Genomic DNA, 22,932 nt, shown 5'->3' with positions numbered 1-22,932 from the left:
ATTAACCATTGCAACCAAGGTCCATGAACCACTTGTGCACTTTTCGGCCGGCTTGCACGGATTGGGCTTCGCATGTGTAACACTGTCAGCAGAAAATCGCTTTGTAAATTAGTTCTTCCTCACAGTCGACACTACCATTCCAGACACAGCGTTCCCTTTCGACTCTTTTCCAACAAGTCGCAGTAAGAAAGGAAAGAACTTCTTGAAAGGATTTCATACGTAGTTGAACTTGACCATACTATGTATAAATGCTTCGGACTAAGGAAGGAAGTAAACGCCTTCGATAAAAGACCAGCTTTTGGGGGCCATATCTGACCTATATAATCTGGCTCCTGCGCTAATGTCATGCATCGTGAAATCGACTTGTAAGAGCAATTTTACGTTCTGATGGATCTGCCAAATACTTCAGACGGTATGGGCGAAGAAGACTCAGCCTATTTCTTTCAAGACCCCGATAATACTTGGAACTCCACTTCTCTCGCCCCCCCTTCTGCTGAGAGTTATTGGAAAGAGACTCCCTACGAAACAAGAATAGGTCAAGACCCCGATTATACATTCGGCCAATATCCTGCGACCGAACTCTCTTTCAGTGAGAACCCCGAAGGCCTCTTCCCGACTCATCCAGTTCATAATCAGGTTGCGGAGGGAGACGAAGCTAATGTGTCTACTGATAACATGATCCTTGGGGCTGGACACTGGAATTTCTCGAGGCAGAGGACAAACGTTCCAACTGAGGATTTCAGAGTTTCGACTGATTCCCCTGACCTTGCATTTATCGAGTTTGGACAGCGGCCGGTTATCCTTCCAGCTACAAAAAGTCCTAATAATGATTTTCCAGCTGCAGAATTCCAGACGGCAGAGGGCAGTGCTCAGTCTGAGTTGACGCCACTGAGCTCTACTTGGTCCCAAACGCCCAGGAAGCCGAAAACGACAATGACAGAGGAAAAGCGTATACTAAGTGAGTGTTTGTTTCAGTATCGCGTCACCGTCGCACTTGCTATCTTCAGTGAATAAAAGCTGTTCTTACTCATTGACTTGCAATAGATCGTTGTAGAGCAGCCGATCATAGGAAGAAGGCAAAGAATAGACAGATCGAGCTTATTGAAGCAATTAGACAAATGAAGGAAAAATGTGTTAGCCTTGAAAGCAATGTCGCACAAGCTGAATTTTCGGTGGCGACTGTGCGCTCTAGATTACCTTTTGACATACAGTCACAATTTCCATTGCCAGATCAGGTGAGCATGTTCGAGATCACTAAGAACAAGCTTGCTAAAGCCCCACTCCTTACAGTACACGTACTGGCAAGACCACACTGAAACACAGGCGTCAAATTGTACTGAACTGATAAGCACAGAAGCCTCGCCGACACAGGTTGATCAATTGGAGTATCAAGATTCGAGGAGGACCATCGACTCGGAGACGACAGCGGCTGAAAGTAGAAAAGCATGCAGTGAGTCGGTCATAAAGTAGATTAGCCTCGCCCTGATGACGTACTGATGTGAAACTGCATAGATCAAAAAAGTGCCAAGATTTCAAAGGACAGACAGAAAGCCCGACTTGAGCAAATGACAAGGGATCTTTCAACGTTACGTAGCAGGCACGAGCAAATGTCTACCTACCTAGCCTCCCTAGCTGAATTGGAAAAAAATCTGAGTGCCGCTGTGAACACGTCCCCTATGTATTGACGGAGTCCAATGAATCCTGTAAAGATCAATGATCGAGCGTCAGTCATCAATCTGCCCCTAATTGCTCAATGTACATATGTGGACATATCGTTTCGATGTAGATATCCCAGAAAACAGGTATATCTTGTGACACCAACTACGTGTTCCTCATACATTTCTTTGAAGTCGCTTGGTATTGCGTTCAGAGCACACAGTTGATTAATTATACTAGATTATAACCACTCGTCTCCTCTACCGCAAGTTTGTATGACGTCCAGAGAGCGGTGCGACACGATGTGAAAAAAAGAGTAGGGCTTTGGCTTAACCGCATTCGGAGCTGCCACTTTAGCCAAATCCAGCCTGTATTCACAGTGTGACCTGATATCATAGGTGAAGCATCGCTACAGTGCATACAGAGGTTTGTAAGCGAACAGTATCATATACCTCATGGCTATGGCCCCTCGAAGACCAGACACCTCGCTATAGTACTGACATACTGTACACAGCCACGATAGCTTGAAAGGAAGTTCGATCACGCATTCGTACCAAGGAGAGGAGCGAGAACCTTTCCACGGTACAGGTCTTCGAATCAGAAATCGGACCAATGTAACCCATCCGATTTCCACATATAAATGAGCGGTTTCGCTAATCGACTCGTTTGTATTTCACCAATAAATCGAAGGAACGAGAAGTTCAATATATACAGTAGAGTGCGATAAATTCAATATGGCCGACAATGATCCCAGCTATCGTCGACAAAGCGAACATGATTCCACTCTCATCTTACCGACCCCTTCTGTTACTACCAGTGTGGACCAAGGAGAAACTGAGAAACCGAATGTTCACAGCCACTCTGCGCCATACTCTTCATTCGGGAACCCAGTGAATAGAACAGTCACTTCAAGCAGCGTTACTAACACTGACACTGATGGTGATGTCCCCGTAACTCGCTTCAATCAAAGCGCCCCATCGTTGAACAATCCACCGTTCAGATCGATTAAGAGCACGGCAGATATGCCGGAGCACGTGAGGAATGAGATTCTGAGGTCAAGAGCATCAGAGCTTCAAGCTCCCGTAGATGACGCTGTGAGAGATCACCAGAGCAAGAAATTGAGGAAGAGCAGGGAGCTGACAGAGGAGCAAAGTGAGGCGAAACGCAACCGCGGTAAGCATTCCTTGAATACAAGCACGATCTATCTAGAGAAGCATCGATGTTTCACAGCATGACCTGACCATTACAATATCGTAGACCGCATCAACTCAGAGAAGGCTAGAGGCAGAATACTTGAGTGGGAAAGATACCTTAAGGAAGAAACCAGCACATCGATTGAAACTTGCCAAACGTTGCGAGCTCAATTGGACGAGGTTGAAAAATCCATTCAGGGGTTGCGCTCCAAGCTGACGGTTGGGCAATCTTTGCAATACAGGACACCATATCTGGTAAGCATGCGAGCTTAAAAACGCACGGAAGCTATCAGCTTACTAGAATCTCCTTACCTCTGTATCACTCAGCCAAACTTTTCACTTGAAGACGCAGATGCTACTATTCCTAGCGCTCTCAGAATTGGCGGGCCGAACAGAAAATCATCTATGGAGGGGATGCCGTCCACCGAACCTGAGCCGATTGCGTATTCAGCGGAGAACAGAGCAGCTTATAGTAAGCTACTCTTCCTGACTACTATGCTTTCCTCAACTACTTCGCCATGGGTGAGTATTGACGTAATTTTACTCTAAACGCCCAAACGGCGAGGAATGCTCGAAAGAGGAAAGCGAAATGTCAAGACGATCTATGGCAAGAGTACAGGGCTGTAAATTGCGAGCGTGCTCAGCTTTCTTCTAATCTATCTTTGCTCAAGGATCTCGAGGAGAAACTGCACACAGAAGTAGTTCTCACGGTCGCCAACAGTTGAATCACTTTGGTGAAATAGTAGGTATAGAGAGAGATTTCCTATTGTACATGACCTTCCCACAGACTCATGCAATTTATATGACAGTCGTCCAGACTGACTATGTACATTGAGTGAGCCTCAGTGATGAGCCTTCAGGTACACTATCGTACATCTTGACTACCAAGATGAGCCAACCATCATCAACGTCGCTTCTTTGCCTAATACCAATTCACTCATATCGTAGACCCTTTGTTTTGAAACTGCATCACGATACAATGTCAAGCATGCGTTCATCGTGTCATCCCTACTTCCTTTGATTTTACCATCCTGCCAACCCTTTGAGTCCAGTATATGGCAAAGTGTAAATCGGAAAGTCATCAATCCTGTTTAGATCTGCTGAGAATGATTATTTTTCAGTATTCTCGATCCTGCATTTATATTTCCAAACCTCTCACTTTCACTTGGATCAGCATGTCCCGGTACTCCATACCATCTCCTGGCAAAGATTTACCGTGGGATGACCTGGATCCAGCGGTTAAGGATAATGGGGCCGAGACATTCATCAAACAACACTCACCAGGATATATGGATGATAGCTCAGTTTCTCCTTCGACTGGATCTTCCCCGTTTTCACCGACTTCCGCACACGATACAGATGGGCCAAGCAGCACTACAACGCTATCAACAGCCAACACATTGAGCGACACTTTCGCCGTATCGCCGACCACAACGCTCAGATCAGACCCACCGGAGATCTCCCGTTCTTCCAGTTGTGGGACAGCTCCAACAAGTAGGATAGAAAAGCCCTCCGCCACAAGATCAATCAATGAAAGGTCCGCTTCCCATGTAAATACCAACCAAGATGGGCAACGTTATAAGGACCTACTTGGTATCCCCAAGCGGTCACGTACATCCCAACAGAATAAAGACGTTGAAACTCTGGGAAGTAAGTACAGGACATACCACAAGTTTCATTTTATTTTCACTGTTCACAAAAAAGGGTTTTACTAAATCTTTACCAATCTATCTACAATAGATCGATTGGCTAGCCGAAGATTTAGAGCCAAATTTCAGTCAGCCAAAGCGGTAACTATCGAATCAGAAAATAAGCTTAGAAAATCGAAGATTTGGAAGAGGCTTTGGCTGCGTCAGAAGCGACATGTAGAAATCTTGAAGCTCAATCACGTTCTCAGCAAGAATTAATTAGAGAACTCTTGACTGCCGAAGATGTCCTTGGTAGAAGCCAATCTTTCGATTTTTTGTCGCTGACAGAACAAAATCCCACTTCGTGGCCGGGGGATCAGTCATACCCTGATTGCGCCACCTCAAATTCACATCTCGGCCTCTGAAATTCTGAAGCAGGATGTTTTTACTGTTATTTTCTGACTGTCCCGTCATGCTTCGACTCGAGGTGCCAGCTGAGGTGTCAGCTGCCACTGCCAAAACACATGTTATACAATAGATACTATAAGTAGCATTCATATACTGTATATACCAATGTCCATATCGATCCAACACATCCTACATTCCGCATGCACCCTTCAGCCGACCGTCTCTCTGCTTAATTACGAAGCGTTACTATATCTCCCTTCATCGCCAGCATTACTTGAATGTCTTGATCTCCTATCGCCATCACTTCCACCTTGGTTATAAGCTTGACCCGATTGAGCTGGTGACAACCAGCTGTTTTGACCCATTGGACCCAATCCCCCACCTCCACTTGGGCCCGGGGCCGGGGAAGGTGATCCTCCCCACATCTGAGGTTGTTGCATCATCCAAGGAGGCATCATAGGCGAACCAGCGCCCATCATTGGTGATCCATAGAAACTACCTTGACCAGGGTAGAATTGTGGGATTGGTGGCGGAGAATAATTTTGACTTCGGTTACTTCCTGCCGGTGAAGAAGTTCGGTGATCATGCATGGGTCCAGGTGGTCCAGGTGTACCGGACATAGAAGGTGGTTGATGCTGTGAATAATCCTGATGATCACCTGCCTGGGAGCCAGCAGCTGACATTGACATCATAGCTTGTTGATACGCCATTTGAGCAGCCATCATAGCTTGTTGTTGGGCATAGGGATTGAATCCTCCTTGATATGACTGTATTCAGCAATCTCAGTTAGCATACTTCGGTGAGGTCCTGTTCACTATATCACTCACCGGATATCCCATTGGTGGCATTCCCATCATACCCATGCCCATTGGCGAAGGCATTCCATACGGATATTGCTGTTGCTGTTGTCCGTACATGTCACCGCCCTGGAATTGACGCATGTGTTCCATTTGCTGTCTCTGCAGTTTATCGATTTCACGCTGTCGATCCTCCTGTAATGGTAACGAGTATAAGCACGAGTACCAATTGCAAAGGAGTTGCTATTAATGATATCACTTACAGCCAATCTCTTTTCTCTTTCTCTATCAGTCAAAGTAGCGCCAATACCACCAGCGTTTTTCCTTTCTTTCTCGTGAGCAGCCACTGCACCTAGAAGACCCATTTGTGGCGGAGGTGGTTTGGAAGGAACGTTGATCAGTGAACTTCCAGTCTCTCTCGCTGTTTCTTCTTGCTTCTTAGCGCTTCTATCTTCTTTATCTTGCATTCCGGCTTGCAATAAGCCATGAGGTGCGAAAGCTTTCGTTAACTGCACAGAAGGTTCTTCTAATTCAACGAATTTTCCTGATTTATTGTTGTCTTGAGGCATACCATGTTCAGCAGAGAAGTTAGCATTCCAAACCGTTTGTCTAATTGCAGGAGGAGGTGGTTGACTGATGTTTCTATTCCTATCATTCCCGATACCGGAAGGGATCGGTGCAGGTATACTACTGTACACTGAGCCTTGACCACCAGGTGATCTTGTTACCGGTCTAGGTTGATCAAAGCCTTGAGACTGTGAGGGAAAGTAACTCTCCCTTTCCCTATTATCTCGAGGTGCTGACTCTTGATATCCATTCGGTTCCCTGACTTCTGCAGGTCTAGGAACAGGTGGTAAAGCTCTCGAAGTGGATCGTTGTACAGGCGGATCAGATTGTCTTGTCCTTTGAGTTGAAGGCGATACAGGTGGCTTAGGAAGTCCGTGAGCATGTGATAATTCCTGTACAGGGGAGTATTCTTCTTCCTCCTCTTCAGATTCACTTTCGCTTGATTGGGATTCAACAGCAGCTCTACGTCTACCACCACCCGGCAGGCTTCTTGCATTCTGTTGATCCACGACGGCTTGCTCAGCTTTCGCTCTTCTGTCAGCCGCAGCTCTGGAAGGAGCGAAAGATGATCTGAATTCGTCTTTAGGTTGAGCTGGTGCATTTGGGATTGTCGGTGCTTTTGTCTTGACGGGAGAGGGAGCCTCAGCGTAATTCATGAATGCTGATACATCTTCTCCTAGATCAGCTTGAGTGGAAGAAGTAGGGAATCTGCCGTGTCCTTCTTGATCTGCTGTACGTTGTTGTTGTCCCCCTACGACAGCAACAGGATCATCGTCGTGCACAGGCTCGAGTATTTTAGAGCTACTATTCCTTCTTGGGGGTACAGCTCGAGCTCCAGAAGGTTTTCGTCCTACTTCGGGTCGTGGTTGTTTCGTTGTAGGATCAAGATCAGTGTTGATGGTCGGTCGCACCCTTTCTGGGGAGTGAGATTTGGCGATACCTGGTATGGACTTGGACTGAGTCTGTTGTTTTGAAGGTTGGTCTTCCACCATGTTCATGAGGTAAAGAGCAGCTGGTTCTTCATGTAATCCACCACCGTTGACATCCATTTTATCTCCTGTGGATACTCGTCGAGGTGTAGGAGAAAGGACATGCGTTTCACCTCCGATAGGTTGAGCTAGAGCGGGTGGAGGTGAAGTTGGTTTAGGTAAAGGACGGATATCTCTTTCTGTTTCATCAGAAGGTTGAGAAGGCGTGGAAGTGTTCGTACTAAGAGACTGAGGTTGAGCCATTTGATGGAAAGTTGCAGATGGAAGCTCGGCCGTACTTCGACGTGTAGGAGTAGCTCCTGTATCTTGTGACCATACTGTCGAAGCTGTTTCTGTATTAGCAGTCACTGGAGTGGTACCCGTTACTGAGTCCCCTAGAACTTCAGTCTTCTCCGGTTCTTCAGTCATTTGACCATAGCCTTCGGCAGGAGCGTCTACTATAGGTGCCAAATCACTTCCTATGAGAGAAGCGGTTTGTTTGGTTGATCCTTGAGAACCTTGCTTAGAGCTGCTTCCACTGACTTTTCGATGATCTCCTACACTGGAAGCGGATGGTGCTCCAATACCAGCAGCGGTGAATTGACTTTTAGTGGTACGCATAGAATTTTCGCGAGTTGTTCGCTCTGTTATAGGAGTGAGTGATCGAGGTACATGTTGATCCGAACTTTGCGGCGCACTGTCGCCAAACGCTAGTGGGGGTAATCGATAATCACCGTCTGGTCGGGGTGTAGTACCATCTTCATCGTCATCTTCCCCTCCTTCCTCGATAGGGCCATTGGTCAACCGCAGCTGCCCATCCATTCGGCGTTGTGCAAGACCTGCAAAATTGGCTCGAACGGACGGGAGTTGGGGAACGCGGAAATCAGACAACAATGCCTCATCGATGGATAAGAATAGGTGCTAATTTAGCAAAAATGGTCAGTATCGTTCGACTGCTTGAAGCAATAACACTTACCGTCTTGTCTTCGCCTTGAGGATAAGCAAAGAACAGACTTTTCGGATTTCGTGGATCCCAATTATATTTCTCCGGTCTACCATACAATCCGAAAACGTCGTGAAAACCTGATTTGTAAATAGTGGTGAGCGTTTGTTTTTCGCCTGGAGTCAATGAGAATGTAGACTCACCAGTGACCCATCTCATCATGTTAATCAGAGGTGTCATGTTCGCCGCCGGATGAGATTTCTCAGTCCCTGATCCTTCACCTGGAGCTTCAGGCATCATCAAAGCCCAACCTGAATCACGGAGTCTTCCCTCAATAGTGACCATCTCTCCTGATACTCGCCCAACTACTTTGAGCAGGTTAGACTGGGACATTACTTCGAGTCGTTCTGGGAAGACAGCGTAGCTATTATTGGTACAGTATCGTCAGTCACTGTATCGTCAGGTCAGATAACCCGGTCAACGGGGAAAACTTACGCTTGCGAGACGTTTGTTACGGTCAGTACAGGTGTGACGAAAGTTTTGTTCTTCACTGTTCTGGGTTCGTTGTAGAATGTTGCCATAGCTACACCTGTGTTTGGTTCTTGAACATGTTGTTCTTTTTCTTTTTCACCTATACCAAAGAAACTTCTTCTACGACCTTTCTTTTCGTCATCTTTAGAGACTTCGTCAGATCCAGGTAGACTGAGGACAACGTAAAGTCTCTTCCATTCGGTACCTCCCATCACTCTTACTCTAACCCAACCTTCCATACGACCTTTAACCAATTCAGACTTAGGTTCTCTACCTCCTGATTGGATCAAATGACCCGTATAAATCTCTTCCAATCTTGATCTCTCCCAGGCTGCTAATCGGAGTCCGATAGCCCATCTCGCAAGATCTTTTTCAGACGGACATGAGAAGAGTAATCGGTTTGATCCTGCTGTATTGAGAGAAAAAACATAATGGTGGGGATGAGAATTAGGCCGATGAGGAGGTGGTGGAAGTGGTGCAAGGAGTTCAAGAGAGGAGTCGGTAATATTGAAATACGTAGGTGGAACTTTATCACCTTTTGCGGCTGCTAAACGAGTTTCTTTCATTGACCACATTGCTACGGCTCCTTGTCAGTTGTGTCCAAGCATTGTGCAGAGGTGTGTGTACAACTACTTACAAAGGGATATTCCAGAGAGTTGCAACCACACAGCATCCCAATCGTTGGCAGCAGTACCAGGTTGACCTTGTCTGTTACCGATGCGTAATGTCAGCTCTACCAGTAGCGAATCATTATGCACGATCAATGGCGAAGAGAAAACATACTTGGGTTGACCACCTGCGCTGGTCCTAGCTAAAATCATTTCCAATTCTGGAGGACTTGTGACATATGTCTTTTGAGGTTGATGACCTATTAATTCTACTATCCTTTCGAATCTTTTGAGATCTCCACCACCCATTCGCTGATTTGGGCTATCACCTCCATTCTGCATTGACTGTCTTGGAGAGTTGGTTTTACCGGGCACCGCTGGCGGAGGAGGTGTGTGCTGGTTCAATGGCATTGAGGACGATCTTGGCATTGTTTGATTCTGTTCAGGTTGATTGGGGAATGTGCGTCGATTTTGTGAGAGTGATTGTGTTTGAGGTTGTGATTGTGATTGCGATTGAGGTCTAGTGAATCCCATTGATTGTGATTTGGGTACTCCACCAATATGACCGTTACCATTGACGGGTGTGGTCTGAGGACCGAAATCTGTTTCTGGTCTAGGTTGAGATACTGCTCTTTGTTGTTGGGTCTGAGGATTGAGCGATTGCTGTTGTGATGGTGGAGGAGTATGACGAGCTTGAGCTTGAGCGTGAGCTTGGGATTGTGGATATTGTCTCATTGATTGAGGGTTAGGTTGGGTTTGGGTGTTATTTCGTTCCGTCATGCTATTGGCACCAGAACCAGAATTGAAAGAACTAGTAATACTACCACTACCACTTGCGCTTCCACGAGACTGAGGTGGAGGTCTAGATCTATCAACTGAGAATGATTGATGAGATCGAGCCTAGGTAATGGAGATTGGAGAGTGAAGAGTGAGAGTGAGACAAGAAGAGGTGATATGCGAAAGGTTATTTGTGAAAGCACGTTTTCGATTTAGAATGGAAGAGTGAGAATGAATTGTCAGCTCTTTCATTCGTACAGACAGAAAGGTATCATTGATGTGGTTTTTCTTATTCAACGTTACTGCAGCGCATTATGACCATCCCATCCAATCGATCCCTTTTATTACTGTTGTATTCGACCGTGCACATGATACCACACGGGACAGGTATGTTGTTCGACTTACCTCTTCTAAATCCTTTTCCTTTTCCTTTTCTTTACTCTTTTCTTTATCTTTCTTCCCACCACCTAAACCGAAAAATCCACTTCGTCTTTTCTCTTTTCCAGTTCCAGCAGTACCTGTTGATCCCCTCGTTACAGTCCTTTCGACTTGCCCTCCATGACCTTGACCATAGGGATGTCGAGGCGAATCTAGAGATCCGTGACCTATATTATGTCCCTGTCCTTGCCCTTGTCCTTGTCCTTGTCCTTGAGGATGTCCCAGCTGTCCTCTAAAAGACGACACGTCCGTACTGGCAGGTGAGAGTGGAGGTGGCTCAAGTGGTGAAACTGTATGTGTAGATGATTTCCTTTTGAACATCTTGAGTTCACTTGTTCTTCATTTACGGATTAGAGATACATGAGAGCCTGGAGTTCTGATCGAAGCTGAAGATGAATGTGAAGATGCGTTGATCGCGAATTGAGCCGGAACAAGGAAGATGAAGAATGGTATGAGGCGATGCTGTTAATCTTGTGAAATGAGGCAGAGTGATCAAAGGAAGTATATAAATCACGTTTGAAATTGATCAGAGTGTGAAGGACCGATCTATCGAGGATGTTAAGACCAATTGATGACCGTTTGAGCTATAAAATAAGTCAATGATATACGATCGAAATCCCAATCTCAGTCTGATCTGGAAACGTTATGGCTACGGTATGGATGTATGTGCCGATAGGTGATCAGAAGTTCATGAAGTAAAGCAAAGTATCTCTTGGACATTGGAGGAAAATCAAGGCACGGGGTAGCATGATAAAGGCGGTGCTTCCCATACGCTGGTTGAATGATATCATCGTATTGTTCAACAACAAAAGCTTCAAAAGTGGCGCATTTGCCCGATAATAGCATCTCATCCCATCATTTCACAAGTCAATGCAAAAAGCCTTTCTCGTGAATGAATATGTGCTTGCCATCCCAGCGAATGCTCAACAGAAAGTGATAATGAAGAGTTATATATTGTCCATCAAGTTAAATGCGTCATTCGGTGCGTTATGTATGATAAATTACTAACGTTAAAAAGAGATGAAAAACAAGTACTGAAAACTGAAAAACGCAGATCGTAATTAAACAGTCAAGAACAGACAGATAGAAGTATAGGAAACAGGGTTGTTTTCTTTTTAGAGTTTAAACAAATGACATCCGAAATGTCCTGATACACTATTCGTCATCCATCTTTCCTTGGTTGACTTTCTACACTTAAAGAAGGAAAGCACCGGCACCAGCGAGAACAGCTACAATGCTGAAGGCACCAGCTACGGCGGGACTGTAGGTGTTTCCGACTGCAGCGGGGAGAGCGCCTGAGCTTGATCCGGATGAAGTAGCAGAAGCAGCAGCGCTTGCACCTGAGGCTGCTTTGGAGGCTGCTGAACCAGAAGCGGCGGAAACAGCAGCGGCGGCTCCTGAGGTTTTGGAGGAAGCGGAAGCAGATCCAGTCATGGAAGCGGAAGCTGAACCTGAACCAGATGAAGCTGAAGAGCTAGAGTTGCTTGAACCAGCGGCGAGTGTAGCGATACCGTTTGCGATTGTTTGGTAAGTAATACAGTTTGATGTGGCGGGGGTAGAGTAAGCGGTTTGAGGAGTAACGGTTTGACCTTGAGTCCACATTCCTACGGATCCAGCACCATCGGTGTAAGTACCGGTGTATCGTTGTTGGAAAGTAGAGGTTGAACCATTGGTGAGAGGGTAAAGACCAGGGGGGTAGGCGGAATCACCATCACATTCGGTGTAAGAGTTGTCGGTGTAGTCACCGGGCATGACCCAGTTACAACCCATCTCATCAAGAGTGTGTTGACACATCAATGCGGCGGAGTAGGTGGAGTTTTCGGCGATACAGATTCGGAGACAGAATTGTTGGTATGACATATAGCTAAAGACAAAGGTCAGCCCAAAAACGCTGATTCTCCCTTCCCGTTTTAAATTGACACTTACTTCATCCATTCCTCGTAGTGAACATCGGAACCAGTGGCGTTGGTGGTAACGTTACCACCGACGGGGTTACCGAGACCGGTAGCACCGTGAGGATCAAGCTCACCACCCTCATCACCGCTTGCAATGTTAAGTTTGGTCAAGTCACCAAGACTATGATCATCAGGTCAGCCTTGAGCACGCGCGAGGGTGAGAGAACATGTTTACCCTTGGATTTGCCAGTAAAGAGGAGTCTTGACAAAGTGGACAGCGGTGAAAGTACCATCTGGGATTTGTCGGGCGTTGTTTCGGGCCTCTGCAAAATGAAAGCACGTCAGTATCGTTCAACGTCGAAGTTCAATGATGGAATCAGACTCACGGACACACCAAGCGACTTCTTCAGCCTCGGTGTTACCGATTACGGAGTTGGCTTCAGGAGGAGCGAAAAGACAGCTGTTGTTGCGAATTTGTCAGATCAAGTACTATATCATCCGTAAACTCTGACTGAACTCACAAATCGTCGATGGCGTTAAGGGAAACAAGTCGAGCCATGGATGTTTGGTTTACAGCTGTTCCCAAAGAAGGTTCAGCGGGGTTGGTGACACCCATAGTACCAGTGGCGGTAACTTGAGCTTGGGCCACACCAGCCATGAGAGCAGCAGCACCGAAAGCGATAGGGGCGATCATCGTAATTGAACTTTCTGCAATGCGAATAAAGAAACTCGAGTCAGATCGTGCAGAGTGGCAAGAGAGATGTACACACAAGGAAGTGTAAACTTACTACTATATTATGGATTGATGAACCAGGCGGCAAAAAGAGACAGAAAAGAAATCAAAGGGGAAAAAAAGATATATTAGCTTGATTATTATATATATTTTATATATATTTTATATATGTTTATGTCAAAATGGAAATTGCCCTTTTGTCCCGTGTTCTTATGTGTTTTACAGATGAAATACGAACAAAGGAAGGATGAATGGATGGATAGATTTCTAAGGGGGCAGATGATCGATATTCTCGTTGGTTTTCTTTTGCTTTGAACGGGACGACGAATCATTCTCGTAACATAGGCCAAACACCGAGGATTGAGATTGAGATGCGAACTTACGATGTAGGTTTGTCGTTACTGGTGAAAGAAGAATGTTAGAGAAATGGATAAAGCTGATTCTTCGATATGCAAATGGGCAAAAGAGATATAAAACGTAAAGAGTGTTGGTTGGTTGCTATGTAGTAATAATCGATGAAAAAGTGAGATGCGGTGCAGCAATGAAAAGGTGAAAAGAAATGAATTTGATTTGATTTTTGGGGGGAAAAGAGAAGGGGGAAGGGAAGATCTGGTGATGGAAGGATGGGTTCACTTGGTTATGTAGTAATCCGATGCCGGTGCGTAGCAGAGTAAAAGTCAAAAGTATGCCAACAAAAGTAAAACAACTCTCTCTCTGACGCGTGTGCCAATATAACAAACAAGGGGGACCGAGCTTGTCATAAACCAGGCATGTTAAATGTGTACCACCATGTAAATGATCTTTAAGGGGCTGTGCCAAGTTTGCCTTTCAGTCCAAAAATAAACACTTTTCATCCTCTTTCATCTCAGGGACGGGATTCATCTCTCTCAGCTTTCCTTCCCATTTGTGCTTTTTACCCTGAAGATGATAATAGAGTATATATTTTTATTGTCATTCCAACCATCCAACCATACTGCGGGGAGAAGGAAGATATTTCACAAACAACCAATGCTGATGATATACGGGCATTGAAAGTATTCCCTCAGTGCGCAGGCAGAATCATAAACAAGCCTAATGACTTTACGGTACCCCGCGTCCTCTCTACCTCGTCGATCACTCTTTCATATAACGAACACGTTCATGGGAAATCTTTGCATGCAGCATATGAATGCACATTCACAAGCACAAAGCACGAAACTGAGCTGGTTGGGGTGGTAAGTATGGTGAGGTGTCCAGAGAGATGAAACACGTCAAAAGTAAAGTCATAGGATTAACCGAGACAGAATAAACCATTAAAGCTATTTTTACAACCTAGACTACTTTAAACTAAAACCAGGACAGAGGTCATAGTGAAAGAACCCTTTTGTTCGGACGACCTCGAACCGATCAAAACTATTTATATAGTCGTAGTAGTATTTGGTATTGGGTCTGGAATTAGCTACCTCCCTTCACTGTAAAAGCAAACACCTCGTTTCACCTGAGTATATCACCCTGTGAAACAACATAGATGTTCTTTTTCTACCATGACTGCACTGTATCATCAAGAAAATTATGGTCCCGCTTGTATTTTGAAGTGCAATCCTTATTCAAAGGTCTATTTACCCTATTTACATGATATTCAAGACAGATCATCTTACTCCAAATAAACGTATTGACACTACTCATTCGTGTATAACCCAGGGTGTGATCCCTGTCCGAGCTACAAGCTTTGTTCAGATTGTGATCCTTGTTCAGATTGTGGATTCTGCTCGGGCTGTTTGCTCTGTTCCAACAGTGAATTTTGTTTAGCTTGCGGTCCATTCCCCCATCGTTTGTAAAAGTCTTTGAAAAACTGCTGAGGATCAAATGGTTCTACAGATTCTGCGTGAAATCGGTCAGGATCATAAGCTCCTTTCATGAAGTCGGTTCGGTCACCTGTATCTTGCCAAATTTGATACAATGTTCCACCTTCTACTGTATGTTCATTATCACTACCGGTTTTTGGGTACAAGACGTGATCATCAGTTCCCAGATAGCCAGGAAATCCTGATCGCTCAACCACGATCTGTAGCAGTCGGCGACCAGCGTGAGCGCTACAAGCCTTTTCAACAAGGTAATGAGAACCTCTAGAGGGATTGAAAGTGAATGTCATTCGTCGCCGTTAGCTGAAAAGGACACATCCCATTCCTTGTCCGCTCTAGCCTCGTATTCCCTGACGACGCCAGTTAACCTTAAACTTTCATCCACAATTCTGTACATCTTAGAGCCGACATGGTCACTTCCTTTCTGGGTCGATAACTCATTACCGGACACCAAAAGCTGAGTGGGAGTGTGCGTTCCATCCCAGTATCGATGAACAAAAGAATTGTTGCTACTCGCCACATGATGACCTTTCGGCGCAGCATGCCATTTTGGGACTGCTCTGCGATCGTTAGAAAAGAATTTCTTTTCAGCTTCTGATACAGTATTCCAGTCGAAAGGGGGGTCGTCCGCTGTGGACTCCAGGATAGAAGATGGTGATTGGGATGGTTGGGTCACCACCGACGAGGAAGTGATAGAAGGAAGTTGTTGGCTCATGATGGTGTAGATATTGGCACGGGCTTTGAGTTACGATAGGGGATAACGTGATAGAGGATAGAGTGATGGTTGTAGTAGAGGATGATTGTGTGATAGAAAGACAATTGATGGAATGAGAATGATAAACGAAGTGGCAACATATTCTCGAGCAGATCAGCACACTATTTATACCTTGTTCGCACTGCATCAGTGAGCCTTCGTTCTCAGCGCATACACGCGAACAACCATTATACCTATCCCCCATTCAACTTCAACTTCAGATTATCTAAGGAGTGACGAGTATTCGTAATAGACATCAAAGGATATATGTCGTATCTAACCAGCAGATTTTCGAGTCTAGGCTCAGTAATTTCAATTTGACATACAAAGGTTTTACATCGGTCTTCGGTTTGAGTATAAGATATTCAATATGCGTCATCAGTCACAGAAGTAAAATCAGCACTCGGTTTGACAAAGAAGGCTCGCAATGGAAGGCGTCCACCTGAATCGAGGAATTGAGAATGTCCTCAAGGGAGGTATGCGTTTTATTGTTTACACGTCCCCTGTTGCGCCAAATGCGAATTCAGTCATTGAATCTGTCAGAGACGTTGAAGACATTCATCGATTGCTTGGTTTGGCCTGGAAGATAATTTTTTGGTTGATCTCGTTTACATGTCAGTAGACCGCACAAATTGTTCACACTGGTCCAGCTCGTAGGCCGCCTGAGAAGGTGATTTGGTGTTTTGACAAACAACGGGTCGAAAATTCAGTAATCAAACCCGTCCTCATCAGTCTCTGATGCTTATGCGGTCTTCTGTCCCAGAAGCGTGGCACAGGAAACAGGTCCAAAACAGCATAATACACTCCATGCATCCAAATCCCTAATAAAGCCTATATGACTAATATGGACTGGCTCATGCCTTTAAAGCGTATTCTGCGAAAAAATTAAAAGATTAGAACCGTGATCATTTGATTGAGATAGACAGAAGGGAGAAAAGATGGAACAAAGCGTGGAATGTATGACGATGATGTGGAAAAGGAAAGCATGACTCACTCCTTTGGGGGAAGTGGATGTTCTTCTTGTGTTGCTTCTCAGTGATAGCAGAAGTCTCCTTGTGGGTGAGTCGTCGTCTGATAGCTCTGGTCTTCTTGTATCTGAGGTCAAGGGGGAGGTCTGTTTTTGATATAGATAATTTGTGGAACGTTGAAGATACGATAAAGCAATTATGATATACGCAGAGTAAATAGAGAAGGAAGAAGACTCGATCAGCAATCAGTCCACCATGAATTCATAATCAGAGTTATCGAACTCACACTTGGACTTCTTGTAGAACTCTCTGAGGTTATCTCTTTGCTTGTGGTTGATGACGGTAAGAACTCGAGCGATGGATTTTCGGACGGTGTTGCTGAGAAAGACCCAAAAAAAAATCAGCATGAGTTATCCTTGCTACTATTCCACCCATATCCCCTTTCTTCTTCCAGCTATCCCTTTCCTTATCTCCATCCGTTTTTCAACATGATCTGTTATGCCCCGAAGCATCCAAAGCCCAACTTGTGTACCCTATTCTTCCGTCTATCCCGGGGTTGACTCATTCATCTCTGACCTCCCATCTTCCGACATCCTCCACTGACCCTCATCCCGTGTCTTCGTTTATCTCCCATGGCCTAATCCATCTGCATCCCTTATGTAACTATGGCTGTTGACAAATCTAAGAAATCATACCCACATCTTGGTCAATTTGGAAGCGGAACCACCAGCGATCTTTTGTACTCTCAAAGAGGCAAGTTCAGTCTTGAGCTCGTTGAGTTGAGTCAAGAGATCTTGTTTGCTCCTATAATCATAACAAGAACCTTCATCAGCATTCCCATATCTTGTTCCGCTTCTACATTGTTCTTTCCTTTTAAGTTGATTTTTGATACGCACTTGGATTGGAGCTCGAAGGCTCGGATCTTCGAAGAAGAGGAAGCCATTTTGAAACCTAAACAATCAACAAAAAGCGTTAGATCTTCGGGTCGATGAGATACGAGGTGATTTGTGGTGATTGTAGACGTACGAGTTTTGGTAAGACTTGAAGGATGGTAAAAGGAGAATATCAGATTTGAGTGATCTTGAATAAACCTTCAATCACCAACAGAGGCAAGCGGGCAAGGGCAAGCAAGCGACCAACAACCCAGACAGTGGACAGTACGGAGAGAGGACAGGGTCTGACAGGTAGATTGTATGCTACGGTGAAAATCGACAGCTGCCACCATAGCCCCAGAAGCTCCTACAACAGACTTGAATGTGGCACCTGCCAAAAAGCGTGTCGGCGTTAAGACTTTCGGCTGCTCCGATAGTTTCGCTCGTTCTTTTCTCTGATGTGGCTCTTTCCGGTAACCCAGACGTGATACATAAGCTTCCGCTGAGCCTGATCTCTTCTGCAGCTCGCCTCAGCCTGATAACTCTCTTCGGATACAAGGCGATGACATATGAACAAGGTGGAGAGCGCCCCCGCGTCGTCTTTGCTAATCGTTGAACAGCGGAGTGAGTGATCGAATTCATCATTAAGTTTATATATTCCTTCAGCTACATACTGTATCTTTACCTTTCATCTGTAGCTATACAACAAAGCCCAGTGCATATCCTTCGCAATGGTTAAGATCACTTTCAAGACCGTACAAAACAAGGTCAGTCTCTATCCCACTTACTGCTTCGTAGCAATCAATTGCAGACCGTATTTGACGCCTTTGCCACCTAACTGACGTTGACTCTTCATTCGTCGGGGTAGCTGTTCACCGTAGAAGCTGAGGGTTCAGAGACTGTAAGTCTTCCAATTTGGATATCATCGCATAGATTTTCTACCTCATACCGTCTGCACACGTATAGATATTGATCAAACCTTGCTATTATAGGTCGGAGATCTTAAAAAGAAGATTCAAGAAACACAGACCTTCCCTACTGAAAATCAGAAGCTTATTTACTCAGGTAAGTTGACATGACCATGTCCAAGCCATTTTTACCTTCACAGCTTATAGTCGATTGACGATAGGTAAAATCCTCAATGATGCTGCTACTGTTGAATCATTAAAGATCAAAGAAAAGGATTTCTTAGTGGTTATGGTATCAAAGGTTGGTATTCCTCTAACTCAAAGGTTGATTTCGAACCACGTGCTGATGATCTAAAAACTTCATTAGCCTAAAGCTGCACCTGCCGCTGTCGCATCAACATCAACTCCTGCCCCTGCCCCTGCTCCCTCCACTTCCGCTCCTGCGCCTGTCGCTGAAACCCCTGCGGCTGCTCCTGCATCTACCGAGTCTGCTCCTGTACCAACGGAAGCCCCTTCCGCTCCTGCATCTACCGAGTCATCGTCAGCTGTAGAATCAGGTTTAGGCGGATCATTCGGTACGTCGCTCGTCTCGCGTATCGCTTAGTGTCACGGTGGCTGATGTATCCCAATTAGTCACCGGATCAGCACTCCAAGCTGCAATTGAAGGCATGGTAGAAATGGGTTTCGAGCGTGATTTGGTGGTCAGAGCGTTAAGAGCAAGTTTCAATAATCCTGATAGAGCAGTAGAATACCTTATGAGTGTGAGTTCATCATTAAAACAGACATGGAAATAGAGAGGGGCAATGAAACTGATTTAGCTCATTCAATATAGGGAGATATACCTCAAGTAGAAGGAATGGGTCAACCTGCACCAGCTGTAAGATCGCCTAGCATCCTTCATGTATGGTATATATGCTGATGCAGAATATCTAGGCTCAAGCTCAAGCTCCTTCTGTATGTACATTGAGTGGGCTATGGCATGGACGTTGAGCTGATATTGTTCCTCATAGCCTGCTGCCCCATCTGCTCCTGCTCCTTCCGCCGCTACTCCCATTGCCCAGCCTGCTCAACCGGCTCCTTCTGCTCCCGCAGCTCAACCGGCTCAACCGTCAGGTCCTGCTGGAAGTGCTGAGAACCTGTTCGCTGTGAGTCGCATACCGGTCTCAACGGTGTTCTCTGGCTGATTTGTTAAAAACAAATATAGGCTGCCGAAGCTGCTAGTGAGCTTGCTTTTCTTACGTATCCTTCGTATGAATATGAAACCTAATTCTTATCCCTTTTCCAGTGAACCGTGATCGAGGTGCTCCTGCCGGTCCTGCAGCCGGTGGACTCGGTGGACTTGGAGGCGCTCCTGGTGCTGGTGCAGGTGCCGGTGCAGGGGCTGCAGGTGGATTAGCCAACGCACCTCATTTGCAACAAATCCGAGAGGTATGTCTAGGTCTTAGCTGCGAACCAACTCATCGCTTGTTTGATAATCAGCTGATGATGAGGAATTTACATACAGATGGTACAACAAAATCCAGCTTTGATCCAACCCCTGCTTCAACAAATCGCAGCATCAAATCCACAACTCGCACAATTAATCAATGAAAACCCTCAAGCTCTTTATGAGTTACTTGGAGCGGGTGGAGAAGGTGATGAGGAAGATGATGGTTTTGGGGGACCTCAAGTGATGCAAGTTAATTTGACTCAAGAAGAAGCAGCAGCTGTTGAGAGAGTAAGTGATATTGGATCTTATTTTGATTCCCAAAACATTCATCTCGATTTTTATAAACCTGATAATGAGGCATAAAATATAAGATCGTCCAGATATGCTGATTGCGAAATTTGAAATAGCTCGAAGGTCTAGGGTTTGACAGACAAATGGTCCTTCAAGCGTATATGCTTTGTGATAAGAACGAAGAACTCGCTGCTAATTTCTTATTCGAACAAGGAGAAGATGATTAGAGAATAAGATATATACCCAACGTTAATTTTCGCAGGCCTTGTAAGAAGACAAGAAGAGGGAGACCGTGGAGATTGTTATAAAAGAAGAGAGTTCGTAAAGGAAGAAAGATTTTCCCCTTTTAATGTATCATGATGAGACATGTTCATCAATTGCCTGTTCTACTATCCTCGGATCGGATGTATAGTCAGTGATAGAGACGGGTGATACTGACGCTCAGGTGCGGTGGCTAGAGAATCCATCTAGTTGTGACATTGCTCAATCACCGATCGACTGTGCAACTTTGAGGACGAAGGATTGAAACATACAGGAAACAGGAACGAGCGTATAGGAATAAGCTTGATCTCTTGTTGACCGGCTAACTGAGAATGTCAGAAAATAAAACCACTACGACAAGCATCATCAATGTCAATAAGCAGTACAGATACTGATACATGGAACGTTGGTATCCAACGTCGACAGATTAATCGAATTCTCCAACTCGGGTTTTATTGGAATACTTCACATAGCTGGTCCTACATTGTGCGATCCCACAAAGACTTTTCTGCTGCCATTGTCATGTTCATTTGAACGGCCTGATCTCTAGTCTTCAGCCTTGTCCGAGCAATTGGGGAATGCGGCCCGGGGACATCCAAGAATAACGTGATGGCAGTCTAGGTCAATATTGATATCGAACAAGAACAGTGATTTCAGTATCGCCATTCCATGTTTATTTGTCATTGTCAATAACATGATGTGATGGTTTAACTACTTTGCGAAACATTGGCTGCTTGTGGCAGTAGGCAGTACTCGTATTGAATCGTATTAGCACAAGGGCCAGTACAGGTTATCTGATGTTGTTTGCAATGTACAGGATATTCATACCTAGTAGAATAGAAATACTCTTAATTCCAAAGTTGATGATCGAATCAATGCATTAGTATGATATATTATTCGAAAACAAGATAAATCCGACCTTTTCACGTCATTACAAGTCATCTCCGTAGATTGTTTCTGTCATTCTTTTTCCTCATGAAATGCAAATGCATTATAATCTCATTGATACCAATCTCCTTCACTACCAGACATGCTACCTTTTTCTTCCTCATCTTCTGAAGTTGACTTTTCTTCGTCTTCTTCGCTGATTTCTTCCATACTGTTTTCATCAATTTTCTCCAGTTCTTCATCAGAGTCATCTGAGACGCCATCCTTGTCATGGGGATTATCAATCTATTGACAACATTTCAAACTTGATCAGCTGCATCCATCAAAACCATTGATCTGATCAATACGAATTGGAACTCAGCTTGACTTACCAGATTGATGAACTGTTTAGCGACTTCATCATTCTCATCTATAGCTAAAGCTTTAGAAAACCAACCTCTTGCTTGTCTGATACCAGCTACATCTGGAGGTCGTGAATCGAGCGATTGAGAAGGTGAACTTCCTCTTGAAGAAGACTGATCATTGTCATTGGCCTTTTGTTGACTTGATTCGGCTCTTGATGAAATAGGTTGAGCGAGATAGAACGCCAATAAACCGGCGTAGGTATGGAGTGGTCCTGAAAGCAAATAGGGATATGAAGGGAGATAACTGATATCTTGACGTCGTCAGCTTATACGAACATATTCTTCGAAAAAGCTCACGTCTCAAGGTGATCGTAGGCGTGTCGATATTGACCGTACTTGATCAGATGCAATACCAGAGCATGCAGAAGTGATGGTTTCTGTTTTATGCAGTGAACCCTTTAGCTGAAGTTTTCTAATTATGTTTGGTAATGCAGCTTACATCCTCTTCTCTTGCTGATACTCTTAAAGCATTCAACCATCTCTCAACTTCTTTCCCTTGGTATCCGTGAGAAAAGGTTGACCGTTGACTTTGGTCAAATCTAGATCCGGACCCAGTCTCATTGCGATACGATGAATCATCGTTCGTAGACGAAAGAATCAGTAATCCCCAATACCATCTTGATTTCCAGTTGACTTCACGGCATCTTACCTAAATCAGAACGATATCGACATGAATGACTGTCAGCTGCCACTCATTGAGTAATGTGGGAGACGTCCGTAGATTGACTGCAATATACGGGGGAGAAGGTGGGACCTGAGAGACGGAAGGGAAGGGCAGGCAGGCTCACCAAGATTGCCCAAGCTCTTTTAGCTCTTTCGATATCACCTTTCAACAGACAAGAGTGCAATAAATCGATGATATTTTGAATCCATCTTTTCCTTATTGAAGCATGTTGGTTTTGATATATGTTTATATCATTTGGGCTTATATCCAAGTGATTGTTAAGAGGCATTCGTGTGTATACCTCTTTCTCTGCATATTACTGTGTTTGGGACGTTATATGATGATGGTCATGATTATAGCAAAGATAAGATATGACTGTATACAAAAACAAAGTACTCGAGCAGGGGAAGCCAAGCAATGTGCCTCATTCTCGGTGTTATATTCAGGCTGACCGGTATTAAAAATAGGGGGTATTTTGGCGGTGTTTCAATATATATTGTTATAATGACC

At 44.8% G+C, this 22,932-nt stretch overlaps 9 protein-coding genes across 9 annotated transcripts; 4 read left to right on the top strand and 5 right to left on the bottom strand.

Moving 5' to 3' along the window:
- Positions 1–387: 387 nt before the first annotated feature.
- Positions 388–1,685, top strand: IL334_007623 (uncharacterized protein; the record flags this gene model as incomplete). Its single annotated transcript, XM_062939313.1, has 4 exons — positions 388–958; positions 1,045–1,235; positions 1,291–1,450; positions 1,513–1,685. 4 exons carry the CDS (start codon positions 388–390, stop codon positions 1,683–1,685), a joined length of 1,095 nt encoding a protein of 364 aa, XP_062795364.1.
- Positions 1,686–2,390: 705 nt separating this feature from the next.
- On the top strand, positions 2,391–3,574 carry IL334_007622 (uncharacterized protein; the record flags this gene model as incomplete). The annotated part of the gene is made up of 4 exons (XM_062939312.1): positions 2,391–2,829; positions 2,914–3,104; positions 3,177–3,371; positions 3,494–3,574. 4 exons carry the CDS (start codon positions 2,391–2,393, stop codon positions 3,572–3,574), a joined length of 906 nt encoding a protein of 301 aa, XP_062795363.1.
- A 450-nt stretch (positions 3,575–4,024) lies between these two features.
- On the top strand, positions 4,025–4,756 carry IL334_007621 (uncharacterized protein; the record flags this gene model as incomplete). The annotated part of the gene is made up of 2 exons (XM_062939311.1): positions 4,025–4,499; positions 4,590–4,756. 2 exons carry the CDS (start codon positions 4,025–4,027, stop codon positions 4,754–4,756), a joined length of 642 nt encoding a protein of 213 aa, XP_062795362.1.
- Positions 4,757–5,118: 362 nt separating this feature from the next.
- On the bottom strand, positions 5,119–10,835 carry IL334_007620 (uncharacterized protein; the record flags this gene model as incomplete). The annotated part of the gene is made up of 9 exons (XM_062939310.1): positions 5,119–5,652; positions 5,713–5,877; positions 5,946–8,138; positions 8,194–8,300; positions 8,364–8,584; positions 8,656–9,268; positions 9,329–9,399; positions 9,475–10,199; positions 10,482–10,835. 9 exons carry the CDS (start codon positions 10,833–10,835, stop codon positions 5,119–5,121), a joined length of 4,983 nt encoding a protein of 1,660 aa, XP_062795361.1.
- An 873-nt stretch (positions 10,836–11,708) lies between these two features.
- Positions 11,709–13,103, bottom strand: IL334_007619 (uncharacterized protein; the record flags this gene model as incomplete). The annotated part of the gene is made up of 5 exons (XM_062939309.1): positions 11,709–12,378; positions 12,441–12,590; positions 12,645–12,732; positions 12,796–12,869; positions 12,931–13,103. 5 exons carry the CDS (start codon positions 13,101–13,103, stop codon positions 11,709–11,711), a joined length of 1,155 nt encoding a protein of 384 aa, XP_062795360.1.
- Positions 13,104–14,841: 1,738 nt separating this feature from the next.
- IL334_007618 (uncharacterized protein) lies at positions 14,842–15,273 on the bottom strand (the record flags this gene model as incomplete). The annotated part of the gene is made up of 1 exon (XM_062939308.1): positions 14,842–15,273. The coding sequence occupies one exon, from the start codon at positions 15,271–15,273 to the stop codon at positions 14,842–14,844; it is 432 nt and encodes a 143-aa protein (XP_062795359.1).
- A 1,318-nt stretch (positions 15,274–16,591) lies between these two features.
- Positions 16,592–17,648, bottom strand: IL334_007617 (uncharacterized protein; the record flags this gene model as incomplete). The annotated part of the gene is made up of 5 exons (XM_062939307.1): positions 16,592–16,611; positions 16,732–16,851; positions 16,992–17,083; positions 17,405–17,509; positions 17,602–17,648. The coding sequence occupies 5 exons, from the start codon at positions 17,646–17,648 to the stop codon at positions 16,592–16,594; spliced, it is 384 nt and encodes a 127-aa protein (XP_062795358.1).
- A 660-nt stretch (positions 17,649–18,308) lies between these two features.
- Positions 18,309–20,432, top strand: IL334_007616 (UV excision repair protein Rad23; the record flags this gene model as incomplete). The annotated part of the gene is made up of 12 exons (XM_062939306.1): positions 18,309–18,344; positions 18,446–18,478; positions 18,570–18,642; positions 18,707–18,786; positions 18,853–19,060; positions 19,119–19,246; positions 19,318–19,362; positions 19,496–19,630; positions 19,690–19,705; positions 19,771–19,913; positions 19,990–20,202; positions 20,322–20,432. The coding sequence occupies 12 exons, from the start codon at positions 18,309–18,311 to the stop codon at positions 20,430–20,432; spliced, it is 1,221 nt and encodes a 406-aa protein (XP_062795357.1).
- Positions 20,433–21,465: 1,033 nt separating this feature from the next.
- Positions 21,466–22,711, bottom strand: IL334_007615 (uncharacterized protein; the record flags this gene model as incomplete). The annotated part of the gene is made up of 5 exons (XM_062939305.1): positions 21,466–21,639; positions 21,726–22,002; positions 22,056–22,135; positions 22,198–22,407; positions 22,547–22,711. The coding sequence occupies 5 exons, from the start codon at positions 22,709–22,711 to the stop codon at positions 21,466–21,468; spliced, it is 906 nt and encodes a 301-aa protein (XP_062795356.1).
- Between the last annotated feature and the right edge of the window lie 221 nt (positions 22,712–22,932).

The sequence above is a fragment of the Kwoniella shivajii genome, chromosome 11 (genome assembly GCF_035658355.1).
Source record: "Kwoniella shivajii chromosome 11, complete sequence".
Classification (NCBI taxonomy): Eukaryota; Fungi; Basidiomycota; class Tremellomycetes; order Tremellales; family Cryptococcaceae; genus Kwoniella; species Kwoniella shivajii.
This window is presented reverse-complemented; position numbering and strand designations above follow the sequence as displayed.